The 14,261-nt window shown below is 46.8% G+C and overlaps 1 protein-coding gene and 1 pseudogene across 1 annotated transcript; one reads left to right on the forward strand and one right to left on the reverse strand.

Annotated features, from left to right (window-relative positions):
- Positions 1-912: 912 nt before the first annotated feature.
- LOC136543671 (zinc finger BED domain-containing protein RICESLEEPER 2-like) lies at positions 913-1,920 on the reverse strand. Its single transcript, XM_066536055.1, has one exon. It carries the CDS (start codon positions 1,918-1,920, stop codon positions 913-915), a length of 1,008 nt encoding a protein of 335 aa, XP_066392152.1.
- A 10,720-nt stretch (positions 1,921-12,640) lies between these two features.
- The window catches only part of LOC136543672 (uncharacterized), a 32,755-nt pseudogene continuing 31,134 nt past the window's right edge, over positions 12,641-14,261 (forward strand).

Here is a 14,261-nt window from a genome sequence, read left to right on the forward strand (position 1 = left end):
ACTTATTAAGTGTTAATTGTAGTCGGTGCATCAACATAGTACTCGACTATATAAATCCGCTCTAGAGGTGGATATCGAGCCAGCTCGGCTCGGCTCGGTCCAGCTCGAGCTAGCTCAGGGACTCGTTAAGCCAACGGAGGTGGAGTGCTAGTTCGGCTCGGCTCGTTTGCCACCTCGAGCTGGCTCATTATCTCTAACGACTATAGATGGCCAACGGGCCTGTGCCAGCCCGGCACGGCACGGGCCTGTGCCAGCACGGCCCGATAGCCAACGGGCCGGCAGGGCACGCCGTGCCCTCCGGGCCGTGCCTTACTGGGCCACGGGCCCGGCCTTCGGCTCAGGCACGGCCCTATGGGCCGATTTCCGTGCCGGGCCAGCCCGCGAAGCACGACCTGAATTACGGGCCGTGCCAGCCCACGACCCGTTACCCTTGCATTCACAAACAGATCACAGTTTCACATAATCTCCAATACATTCACAGATCAGATCACAGTTTCATACATTCACAGAATCAAAGTTTCATACATTCACAGATCACAGTTTCATACATCCACAGAATCAAAGTCCAAATGTCCGATACATTCACAGATCACAGTTTCATACATTCTCAGAATCAAAGTCCAAATGTCCGATACATTCACAGTCCAACAGAGATATCAAATATCAAACTCCAAACTCCAAAGCTGACAGATAACAAAAATAACCAAAATGAGCTGTTTAGTGCAATGCTGCCTCATTAAAAACCTTTCTAGGTAAAACTTACCCTTGTGAGAAACCCTAGAAAGGAAAAAAGAGTGCAGCCAACTCTTAATTAACCATTGTTCAAATGATAGACAAGTCTTTCACAGTCACACTCACCCTTTCACAGTCACAGATCACCCACACACTCTCAAAAGTCAAGTCTCAACCTCACTAGGTACCAGGAGCACCATCAGCAGGTTCATCTTCATCAAGGTACAAGTTCTGGAAGGAGTTTTCCGGCTCTTGGTTGTCAACAACATGTTGTTTTCTTTTTTCTCCTAACTCCCAGTCCTTTATGCAGGTCAGCATCTCCACAATCTCTGGTGACAAGCGCCGCTGCCGTTCCTCAATTATCCTACCTGTCAAACTGAAACAAGACTTCGAAGAGACAGTAGATACAGGAACTGATATGATATCTCTAGCCATTATAGACAGGATTGGAAAGGTTAGCTTGTGGTCACACCACCACAGAAGTAGGTCAAAATCATCCTCATAAGAAGTGACATTGTCACTATCTAAGTAAGCTGAGAGCTCACAAATAGTAGAAGTAGATGAAGATGAAGTGGCAGGGAGAGGGGAAGGACCAACAACACCTGATCCACGGCCAATGATTCTTTTCCATGCCTGCTTTTTCTTACCTGTATGATGTGATGGTTGTGCAATCCTTTGAGACCTAGCCGCACCAAGCTTGCTCTCATATTTGTTAAACAGTTTATATAATTCAGTTTTGACATTAGCATAGTATGTACTATACTCAGAACCAGTGTATTCATCAAGTAATTGCAGCACATTAAAGAAACCTCTCATCTTAGCTCTAGGATCAAGAATGAATGCATATGAATATAACAGAGGTATGTCCTGCCAATATTTACGGAACTTAAGCTTCATAGGATATACAATAGCTCTCAGATTTTGTTCTTTTTCACATGCATGTAAATGAGAAGCAATCTCTAGGATATGGTGCAGAACAAGTGAACTTGTAGGATAATAAACACCAGACAGAACAATAGTGGAGTCATAGAAGAGTTCCAGGAACTTCAATAACTTCTCAGCAAAGTACCAATGATTTGTAGTCAATAATTGTGAACCATAATGGGAATTAATGAACACAGAAAAGACATTCTTGTATGGAACCAAGTGTTTAAGCATCAGGTAAGTAAAATTCCATCTAACATCCATATCCAAGCCAAACTTTATAGGTCTAACACCCTTAGCATTACAGTATTCCTTGAACAATGCAATTCTTTGATTAGAGGAATTGAAGAAGTTAATTGCATGTAAGGAAAATGGACCCTTGGCCCATTTACTTTGGATTTTGGTGTTTGATGTCCAACACAACCAAATTGGACTAATGAATTTGCAAGTGTTTATTTTGTAGTTCAATAGGGTGCAAGACGTAACTTGGACGAAGGCGACGTGATGATCTGATGATCAACACCTCAAGCAAGACCTTAGGAGCACAAGAGAAGACCCAAGAGATCAAGCAAAGTCCAAGCATGAAGATTGGAACCAAGCCGTACGAAAGATCACGAAGAAATGAGCTCGCAGAAGCGACCGGACGCTGGACCGGACGCTGGTGGCTCGATAGTCGGGACGACCGGACACTGGACCGGTGGCTCTGCAGTCGGGACAATCGGATGCTGGACCGGTAGCTCTGCAGTCGGGACGACCAGACGCGGGCGGCGAAACCGACCGAACATAGGAAAGCAGCGTCCGATCGAGTATAGAGAGGTTCCAGAGCGGCAAATCTGTGACCGGACGCGTCCGGTGGTAGGCGACCGGATGCTAGCCAGCGTCCGATCAGTATATTGCCAGCTCAACGGTCAGGACGACCGGACGCATCCGGTCAGGACGATTCAACGTCCGGTCAGTAGCAGTTTCGTGGGAGTTCAACCCCAACGGCTACTTTCTCAGTGGGGCATATAAATACGACCCCCAACTGGCCATTTGAGAAGTGTGGAGCTGAGGAAACATACCAAGGGTGTTGATACACCATTTTAGTGCTCTCCACTTGCATAGTGCTTATTGATTCATCAGGTGATTAGCGTAGGTGCTTCGCGAAGTGCTTAGGTTGATTAGACCACCACTTATGCGCTTGCTCTAGGTTTAGGCCTAGTGTTTAGTGAGGTTTGCATACCTCTTACCACTCGGTGCTTGCGAGCACCATTGTTGTACATCGGAGGGGCTTGAAGTCTTGTGAGATCACACCAACCGCATTTGTGTGTGGCCACCACTGTGTACCGGAGGGAACAAGGCCCGTGGCGTTTTGGCCGGAAGCTTGATAGTGAAGACGGCGGGGAGCATCCGGGAGAGGCTTGCCGGAAGGCACGTCGGAGACCCACTTGCGCATGGGGAAGGCCCGAGGCTATCCACGGAGTTACCCGACCGGGAGCTTGGCCCTTGCGAGGGATTCCTTGTGAGGGGCTCCAACGAGGACTAGGGGGAAGCTTGCGCGCTTCTCAATACCTCAGTAAAAATACTGGAGTCATCGACGGGAGTTTGCATATCTCTACCTTGCTCTTTAGCTTCCGCATTTACATTGATTACTTTACTATATTTGTGGTAGAGATAGCAACACACTAGCAAAACCATAGTTGCACATCTAGATAGTTTATCTATTGCATAGGTTTTGCTAGGATTAGAAAAAGAGGCCATAGTTTAGAGTTAGAATTTTTAAGTTGCCTAATTCACCCCCCTCTTAGGCGTCACGGTCCCTTCAATTGGTATCAGAGCCGGTTGGCTCAATTTGGACCTTTGGCTTAACCGCCATTAAGCCGACGCTATTTAGAGTGGTTGGGATGGATACCGCTAGGCCTCCGCACTTTGATGGCACTAACTTCCCATACTATAAAGCTAGAATGGCTTGCCACCTTAAGGCGGTTGATTTGGGTGTATGGAGAGTCACTCGTGATGGGATGAAACCCATCAAGAATCCCAAAAAACCCACAAAGAGTGATGAAAAAGAAATGCACTTCAATGCTAGAGCTAAAAATTGCTTGTTTGAATCACTTAGTATGGATGTTTTTAACCAAGTATTCACTTTAAATACGACACATGAAATTTGGTTAGAACTCCAAGAGATCCATGATGGCACAAGCAATGTCCGTGAGCAAAAACATTGTCTAGCAAAACAAAACTATGATTTCTTTACTATGAATGATGATGAGCTTGTTCGTGATATGTATTCTCGTTTGAAACTAATTATCAATGAGCTCCATTCTATAGGATTATTAAAGCTAGATGATGCGGACATCGTGAGGAAGATCATCTCCGTACTACCACAAAAGAAATATGCAAGCATCATCACCATCCTTCACAATATGGGGGACTTGAGCAACATGACCCCAGACATAGCCATTGGCAAGTTAGTGGCATTTGAAATGTCACGTAAGATGGGTCAAGAAGAAGCTTCTTCATCAAGCAAAGGCAAAGCTCTCGCTTGTAGCGAGAAAAAGAAGATGAAGGGCAAGCAAGTTGAGACAAGCTCAAGCTCAAATTCCTCAAGTGAAGATGAAGAAGAAGATGAGGACGATGATGATGATGAAGATTCAAGTGATGATCAATCTTCCTCCTCCACCTCCGATTTTGATGAAGAATCAATCAAAGTGATCAACAAGGTGGAGAAGATGATCCAAAAGCTCAATGTCAAGGGTGTGCCCATCCAAATTCAAGATTTCATTTTCTCAAATCAAAGAAATGAGCAAAGAAAGAGAGGATGCTATGGATGCGGCGAGTTGGGGCACTTTGTGGAAGTTTGTCCAAACAAGCCCACACCCAAGACAAAGAAGAAGGCATGCAAGAACCAAGCCCTCACATCGATAAGATCATGGGATGATTCTTCAAGTGAAGAAGAACCCCATCATAAGAGGCGAGGCCACAAGCACTCATCATCAAGCTCTTCTCGTGTGTGCCTTATGGCACGAGGTAACGAAAGCTCTTCCTCTAGTGAGAGTGATAGTGATGATGATATGCCTTCTTATCATGAACTTGTGCAAGAAAATCTTAATTATGCTAAAGCTTGCACTAGTCAACACAAGAAGCTCAAAAGTTTAAAAGAAAGGCTAGATAGTTCACAAAAAGCATACAAAACCTTGCTTGAACAATATGAGAACTTTGCTAATATCAATGTTGAACTATCTACTAAAATTGAGAAACTTGAGGCTAGTGCAACAACAAATGCATGCACAATCAATGATGAGCAACTCTTAAAGAAAAATGAAAAATTAGAAGAAAAGTTCGCTAGCTCACAAGAAGCCTATAGTAGTTTGCTTGCTAAAATGGAAACTATGTGCAAACATTGTGATGAGCTAACCAATAAAGTTGCTAATCTTGAAGCTGTTAGCACAACCCCCACCAAGGTATCTAAAAAGAAAAGTTCTATCTTTAATATGTCTAAAAAGGATGCCTCTACTTCTTGCAATGATTTATGTTTAGACTCACCTTTGTGCAACCAAGTTTGTGTTGAGAAAGTTGTTGTAGATACATGCACACAAGAGGTTGCAAAGGAGAATGAGCAACTCAAGCAAGAAGTAGCTCGCCTCACCAAGGACTTGACTCAAGTGAAAGGCAAGGCGAAGCAAACCCAACTTCATCAAGATAACACCGTCAAGGGAGTGAAGAAGCTTGATGAAGGACAAACCATGGTTTGTTACATGTGTCACAAGGAAGGTCACAAGTCCTATGAGTGCAAGGTGAAGAATGGGGGAGGAGCAAAGAAGAAAGAGAAAAAGGAAACAAGCAAGCTCTCCAACACCTACACCAACAAGGTGGACAAGAAGGCCTCCACACCTTATCTCTTGAAGAAGAAGAAAAATGACAAGGTGGTGGCCATCAAGGTGAACAAGCAAGCCAACAATGGGGTCAAACACTTTTGGGTGCCAAAGGAAATCATTTCAAACATGAAGAGCACCAAGAAGGTTTGGATCCCGAAAGGGAAGTGAGAAGTCCATCGGACTTCGGGGAATTTGGAGACTTGGCAAAGTTTGGGTGCATTTCATGGGGTGCATCATGATGGACAAAGTCATTGCCAAGTAGGTTAGTGAATACAATGGACCCAAATTCCCCTTCCCATGATAGGTAACTAGATGTCATTACTTTCAATTAGTATTCATTTCAATTGGTTTTGTTTTTTAATTGATATACTCTTAAAGCATCTAGTTATCTTTCATGCCTATGTTTGCATTTACATGCTTAAATCTTTTGTCATGCATTCAATAGGTATATCATATGGTAGGCTTGCTCGGTTTCATTATCAACCCTTGGAGCAAACCTACATGGTTTAAAATTGTTTAGGAGCACGGCACATAGCTTGTCCTACTTTTGTTTATCTAATATGTGCCAAAGTCCAAATTGTAGATAGTCTCTCCCGAATATCATTTTTGAAAATGATTCTCACATTCATGAGAAGTCATCTTTCAAGTGGTATTTTGATTCAAAAATCAATGTGCATGATTCCTACAAAGTGTTCCACATGTGTGTGCACATATGTAGGGGGAGTAATTCTACAACTTGGATGCTTTGAGACTAACAATTGTTCAAATGGTATCAATTTTTCAAACCTATCACATGTGTAGTAGTCTCATTGTAAGGAAATTAGAGTCTCCAGAGTTAAGCAGCATTCTTCAATTGGCATCATCATGTTGATTTCATTTCATATTTATATGCTTTCTCCATGCATTATATAGATAAAACTCTCTTGTACAATAAATTGCTAATTATGCATATGTTTTGCTTTCTACCATATGTATGCATATATTTAGGGGGAGCTTAGTCTATATAATGTGAGAGTCAAATTTTGTGATCCATTTCACTCTATACAAAGGATCACGAAAGTTGACCCTCCCTTGTGCTACTAATGTCTTCCTTTTCGGTGTTTGATGCCAAAGGGGAAGAATTTGAAGGACCAAAGACAAGCATTTAGTTACAAGTAGTAATGGTCCGAGAAAGGGAGAAAAGTGAATTATGGGTTAGTCTAAGTAATGGGAGAATTTTTTTTAGAAAGCTAGGCTTTAATCCATAATATCACATGGGGACATTTGCAAGGACAAGACAAGCTTTTAAATAAAGTTTTAATTGGTATCTGTCAATTAGTATCATATAACCTTGCCCTTTGCATTGCATCCTAGCAAGTAGGTAGTTTTTAACTTCCAAATTCTTATTATTTGCTTGCTTTGGTCGTATTGGCATCAATCACCAAAAAGGGGGAGATTGTAAGGAAAATGGACCCTTGGCCCATTTACTTTGAATTTTGGTGTTTGATGTCCAACACAACCAAATTGGACTAATGAATTTGCAAGTGTTTATTTTGTAGTTCAATAGGGTGCAAGACGTAACTTGGACGAAGGCGACGTGATGATCCGATGATCAACACCTCAAGCAAGACCTTAGGAGCACAAGAGAAGACCCAAGAGATCAAGCAAAGTCCAAGCATGAAGATTGGAACCAAGCCGTACAAAAGATCACGAAGAAACGAGCTCGCAGAGGCGACCGGACATTGGACCGGACGCTGGTGGCTCGGCAGTCGGGACGACCGGATGCTGGACCGGTGGCTCTGCAGTTGGGACAACCGAACGCTAGACCGGTAGCTCTACAATCGGGACGACCGGACGCGGGCGACGAAACCGACTGGACGCAGGAAAGCAGCGTCCGATCGAGTACAGAGAGGTTCCAGAGCGGCAAATCTGCGACCGGACACGTCCGGTGGCAGGTGACCGGAAGCTGGCCAGCGTTCGATCAGTATATTGCCGGCTCAACGATCGGGACGACCGAACGCGTCTGGTCAGGACGATTCAGCGTCCGGTCAGTAGCAGTTTCGTGAGAGTTCGACCCCAACGGCTACTTTCTCAGTGGGGCTTATAAATACAACCCCCAACCGGCCATTTGAGAAGTGTGGAGCTGAGGAAACATACCAAGGGTGTTGATACACCATTTTAGTGATCTCCACTTGCATAGTGCTTAGTGATTCATTAGGTGATTAGCGTAGGTGCTTTGCGAAGTGCTTAGGTTGATTAGACCACCGCTTATGCGCTTGCTCTAGGTTTAGGCCTAGTGTTTAGTGAGGTTTGCATACCTCTTACCACTCGGTGCTTGCGAGCACCATTGTTGTACATCGGAGGGGCTTGATGTCTTGCGAGATCACACCAACCGCGTTTGTGGTGTGGCCGCCACCGTGTACCAGAGGGAACAAGGCCCGCGGCATTTCGGTCGTAAGCTTGATAGTGAAGACGGCGGGGAGCATCCGAGAGAGGCTTGCCGGAAGGCACGTCGGAGACCCACTTGCGCGTGGGGAAGGCCCGAGGCTATCCACGGAGTTACCCGACCGGGAGCTTGGCCCTTGCAAGGGGCTCCAACGAGGACTAGGGGGAAGCTTGCGCGCTTCTCGATACCTCGGTAAAAATACCGGAGTCATCGACGGGAGTTTACATATCTCTACCTTGCTCTTTAGCTTCCGCATTTACATTGATTACTTTACTATGTTTGTGGTAGAGATAGCAACACACTAGCAAAACCATAGTTGCACATCTAGATAGTTTATCTATTGCATAGGTTTTGCTAGGATTAGAAAAAGAGGCCATAGTTTAGAGTTAAAATTTTTAAGTTGCCTAATTCACCCCCCCTCTTAGGTGTCACGGTCCCTTCATTGCAGTTCTAAAATCTTCTGTGTAAGGTTTCAACCTCTTTAATCAAGATTTTACAATGAGATTAATGATATGACAAGCACAACGTTGATGTACAAGAGTGTACTTACGGTTACTAGGATCAGGTGAAGGATCAGGACCCAACTAACAAGCAAATAGAGGTGTCAAAGTGTTCATAGCCTTAGCATTAGAAGAAGCATTGTCTGGAGTGACAGAGAAAACCTTGTCAATCAGACAATACTCCTCAACCACAGCAGCAATTCTTTCAGCAACGTTTTCACCAGAATGTTTAACTTCACTCAGCCTAAGACAAATAACCCTTTTCTGTAACTCCCAATCAGCATTCACATAGTGAGCAACAACACTAATATAGTCCTCCTTAGCATTACCATACCAAATATCTGAAGTCAAAGCAACAGAAGAAGCAGCAGGAACACAAAATTCTTAATCTTATCACGACGTTCGGTAAACAGCTTACCAAGATCTCTAGTGGTGGTCTATGCCATAGGAAGAGGACGACGAGGCATCGACAACCGACCTGCATGGAGGAGAAAAACAGAGAGTCAGAGAGATAGAGATACAGATCCAGACACAAGAAGTGGAGAAGACAGATCTAGGGTTAGGGTTAGGGTTAGGGTTAGTGGAGTACCTGCAAAACCGGAGCCCGGTGCCAGAGAAGACGAGGGCCACCCAGAGGAGAGAGACTGATTAGAAACGATGGCGAACGACGGAGGAGGGACGGACGGGAACACGATCACGAACTCACATAGTTCATCGAGAGCGAGAGAGGAGAGAGGGAGAAGGGAGGAGAGTGGAGACAGGGTCAGATAGGCGAATCGAGGTCACCAGAGTCGAGGACGACGGACGAGATCAGTAGATCACGAGAGAGAGCTTAGATTCGCAAGATTGTGGATGCGGCCGATGCGGGCGAGAGAGAGAGAGAGAGAGAGAGAGAGAGAGAGAGAGAGAGAGAGAGAGAGAGAGAGAGAGAGAGAGAGAGAGAGAGCAGAGATTGCGCCACGGCGAGCCGACGAGCGAGTGGGGATTAGGGTTAGGGTTTGGAGTAGAGCGGACTGCGGAGTCGGCCGCCGGTGAGGCGACCGGGCGAGAGCCGACGAGCGAGTGGGGATTAGGGTTAGGGTTGAGAGCGGAGAGCGGAGCGGAGCAGGCAAGGAGGCGAGGCGACTGGGTGACTAGGGACTCCCCGCTTATATATGCGGGGCGACGTGGGGGGCGCGGGGAGCCGGGGTCAGGCAGCAGGTCGGGCCGCTAGCGGGCCGGCTGTTCTATAGCAGGCCGTGCCGTGCCGGCCCACGTGCCTGGGGTAAGGCCCAGGCACAGCCTGCTCCTCTGGGCCAGGCCGTGCTTGGGCCGGGCCGACGGGCTTGGGCTGCAAGGCCAACTATGCTAATGACCTGAAATACAAGCCCGGCTCGTTAGAAAAATACTCCAAGCCGAGTCGAGCCGAGTTTGACGCGCGTCGAGCAAGCTAATGAGTTTCGAGTTTTTCGTCCAGCCTTAATCCGCCTTGATCCGATCCGTTTTCATCCCTATCAGCTCTATAGTCCATTGTAGGCGAGTGGGCGAAGTGAATCATTGATGACATAAATCTTTTTCCATATGAATACATCTCATATTTGTTTTGTTCATATGATTTTTTCTAGATTGACCCAACTTTTGATAAACTCATTAGCCTATTATAACATATGTATATGTATTTCATCGATTTGATCCAAATTTGGAGACCTCGATAACTACCAAATTTTGGTAATCTAATTTTTTTGAGCAAATTTCAAAATCTACAAATGCCGCCGTCATCACCAATCCGAAAAGACCCTGGCGGCTGCCTTCCAGCAAAAAACAAAGCAGGGAATGCCAAATACCCGGCGTTTTTTTCCCTAAGGCTCCATTCGTTTAGCCGGTATGACGTGAGGAACCATTCCTGATGTGAAAAGTTCAGTATAAATTAAGTAATGAATCCAGCCCGAAGTTCTTCCCGGCGGCCAATCCCCAGGAAGCGAACGGGGCCTAAACGTTTTTGCCGCTGTATACCACCGCGCCTGCCCCCTCCAAAACCCAATTAACACCCCCACCCTAATCTAATCACCAGGGGACAAGGCTGCCGCCAGTTAGGTTTTCAAAGGGTAGTAGATGGCGACCTCCCCGGCGGCCGCGGCAACAACGGAGACGGAGCGGCAACCCATGTCGACGACGGCGACCCCAGGGTACACGACGCCGACGCCAGCACCAGCGCGCGCGAGGCGGCCGCTGGCATCCACGACGATGAGACACGGGGCCACGAAGGCGCTTTTCGGCGCGGGTACGACGCCGACCCCTGCTTCTTCGAACGACCACGACGGAGAGGACGACAGTCAAGAAACCGACAGCCGACGTCGTTCCTCAACTCTCGGACCAAACTTCAGGCCATTCGACTCACAGCGTCGGTAAGATTCAGTGTACTGATATATTCATGTTGTGGTTCAGTGAACTGATTTCTGCTGTGTACTCTGCGCTTAACGCCTACTAGTTTTGTCTGTTTACTGGTCTGTTCAACTTTTGATCGATAACGCCAAATTAGTGTTGTGTTTTTACATCATTTAATTAAATTATTGTTATTAATAATGCGAATTCTAGCTAGTGCTTGAGGCATCTTAACTGTATTTGTTTTGTACTTGTTCATTCTATCATGAAACAGAAACTTATTGTTATTAATATTGGGAATTCTTTAGGTGAGTAGTGAGTAGAAATATTGGGCTTGATCGGCTGTGATATTTTTAGACTGTGGCTGTAGGCTGTAGTGCATGCTAGCTGTTATAGGAACAGTAGCAATCTATTTGGTGTTTGCAGCGAGCACAGCCATTTTCTAGGCTGGTGTTTTCAGCCGCCCCTACAAATCGATTTGTAGGGGCGGTCTGGGAACCGCCCCTATAAATGTATGATTTGTAGAGACGGTATGGTAGGGGCAGCTGGCCGAACCGCCCCTACAAATGTCCATTAGCCGTCCCTAGAAATCATATCTGACGTAGTGAGAGAAAGCGGAGGCTATTCTGGTGCTCTCAGGCCAGCAGGGAGCAGAGAGGGCGCGACACCAGCGGGAGAGTAAGAGGAGGAGGAGGCGCGACGCTACAGAAGAAAAACTCCCGTAACCTTCCTCATTAATTTTCACTTTGGGTGCAGAAACTCCCAAACTCCCGTCATTGTTGCATTAACTTTCTCAATTGAGGGCAAAAACTCCCGTAACCTTCCCCATTAATTTCCACTTTAGGTGCAGAAACTCCCATCATTACCGCATTAACTTTCCCAATTGGGGGTAGAAACTCCCGTCACTCCTGCCCACAAATGGCTTGAAATCCCGTAACCTTCCTCATCAATTTCCACTTTGGGTGCAGAAACTCCCGTCGTTACCACATTAACTTTTCCAATTGGGGGCAGAAACTCCTGTCACTCCTGCCCACAAATGGTTTGAGTGGCAAAACTTTTCATACTTTGCACCGCGTGCGTCTCGTCAGCCTTAGCACGGCACGGCACAGCCATGCCTCCACTCAACCATCCAATGTAGGCAGACATAACCAGCACACATAAGTCGAGTCAACATCCGGTTTTGGAGGAGCATTCAGAAACGCTTGGCTTTTGGCCAAGGTGATGGCGCCTCCCGGTGCCTGCCGTGGGGCCGCGCAGGGAGGAGCTCCTTCACGTCGTGGCGCCTCGCATAGGCGAGGACCGTTAGAGATTTAGATAATTTTAGTATTAATTTAATCCAGAAAAATATTAAGAATAGGTTTGTGGCCTCGTATATGTGCACGTGTGATCTAAGTGACATGAACATGTAGATAATACTAATAACCATGATTTTAATCGTTGACGATAGGGGATGAATTAGAACATACCCAGCGGCACCAGAGCCGGTTGCGCTAGTCGACATAGCGCATGTTGGAGTAGTCGTCCCGCTCGATGCAGTGCAGAGAGGTTGCAGTGTCGATCTCCCGTCACTGCCACGAACACCGGGAAGAAGATGAAGTTGTCGAACAATCCAGCAATCGCGTGGTCGCTCCCCCAAAACTTGATGGCCGCCCTTCACCCAAGCAGATGAACACGGAGATGACCCGGTTTTGGAGGCCTGCTCTCCCTATTCCCGTGCTCTCGGGCCAGCAGGGAGCGGAGAGGGCGCGACGCTAGTAGGAGAGGAAGCGGAGGAGGAGGCTCGCGTGGTCGCTCCCCAAAAACCTGATGGCCGCCCTTCACCCGAGTAGATGAACACGAAGATGACCCGGTTTCGGAGGCTTGCTCTCCCTGTTCCCGTGCTCTCGGGCCAGCAGGGAGTGAAGAGGGCGCGACGCCAGCAGGAGAGAAACCGGAGCAGGAGGTGCGACGCTACGGGAGAGCGGGAGAGGAAGCGGAGGCTATTCCCGAGCTCTCGGGCCAGCAGGGAGCGGAGAGGACGCGACGCCAGCGGGAGAGGAAGCGTAGGAGGAGGCACGACGCTACGGGAGAAAAACTCCCGTAACCATCCTCATTAATTTCCACTTTGGGTGCAGAAACTCCCAAACTCCCGTCATTATCGCATTAACTTTCCCAACTAAGGGTAGAAACTCCCGTAACCTTCCTCATCAATTTTCACTTTGGGTGCAGAAACTCCCGTCATTACCGCATTAACTTTCCCAATTGAGGGCAAAAACTCCCATCACTCCTGCCCATAAATGACTTGAGTGGCAAAACTTTTCATGTTCTGCACCGCGTGAGTCTCATCAGCCTTCGCACGGCACGGCACGGCCATGCCTCCACTCAACCATCCAATGTAGGCATACATAGCCAGCACACATAAGTCAAGTTAACATCCAGTCAAAATCCCGTATGTGACTAAATAATATCGCGCACATTTTTTAATACGAGCCTTAGAATTTATTTGATTTAATTAGATAATGTATGGGCGTGGCCCACATTAAATCTAACAAGGACGCCAGGCACGCGCAGGACATGAATGGCATGGCGACGCACTGAAGAGGCCGAGGCGGAGCGGCTCCGGTGAAACAGCATTGGCGCCCGTGGAAGTCTGGAAGAGAGCGAGACGGAGCAGCCAAGGTGAAACCATCATCCAATGTCCCGTCGCATCTTCAATCGAAGAAAGAAGCAATCAAATTTTAATTAGAAAGCAAGAGATCGAGAAAGACCAAAGGTTCATCGGAGAAGCGAACTTTCATTTTTGGAAAGCATCTGAGAAGAAAACCTTGAAGATCTGAAAAGATAGAAAAAAGAAAAAGAAAAAAGAGAATTATGAGAGGGGCATACGGATTGCAGTTGCCGCAGCTCCCGGGCAAGGAAGTCGAGCGTGGTGGGCTTCCGTCATGCCGACGCCCGATGCGGCTCTTCTTTTCCCTGCAATTTTTTCAGTTGGTTTGCTTCAGCTCCGGTGGCGGCAGGCTGAGCCAAGGGGAGACACTGGAGCGGCCCCCCTGTGCAGCGCGTCCCTGCGGATTGTGCAGGTGGCCTAAAATTGCCGAGGTATTCAATGGGAAGAAACGGAAGGCTTGATTAATAAAACGTCGTTGTATGTTCTGAGTGGCTCCTCCATTTGATCGATCACGAAAAGAATCATGGTCCACGTTGGCCAGTCTCTTGATCAGCACTAATGGGAGGGACGCTTTGGCTACAGATGCGTAATGACTTTGTGAATGTGGGACGCCCTGATGGATGACGTGGCTTAAGGAGAAACCAGGAAAATAAGCTAATAGGGATATCCTATTTAGTTATATAAGATTTATTTTTTCACCGTTGGTTTGCCCTGAATCGTTGGTGATACTTTTCACCGACAGTTTGTGTTACAAACCTTGGTGAAAATGGGATGATTTTCACCACCGGTTGGTAACATGAATCGACGGTGGTAGT

The sequence above is a fragment of the Miscanthus floridulus genome, chromosome 3 (genome assembly GCF_019320115.1).
Source record: "Miscanthus floridulus cultivar M001 chromosome 3, ASM1932011v1, whole genome shotgun sequence".
In the NCBI taxonomy this organism is placed as follows: Eukaryota; Viridiplantae; Streptophyta; class Magnoliopsida; order Poales; family Poaceae; genus Miscanthus; species Miscanthus floridulus.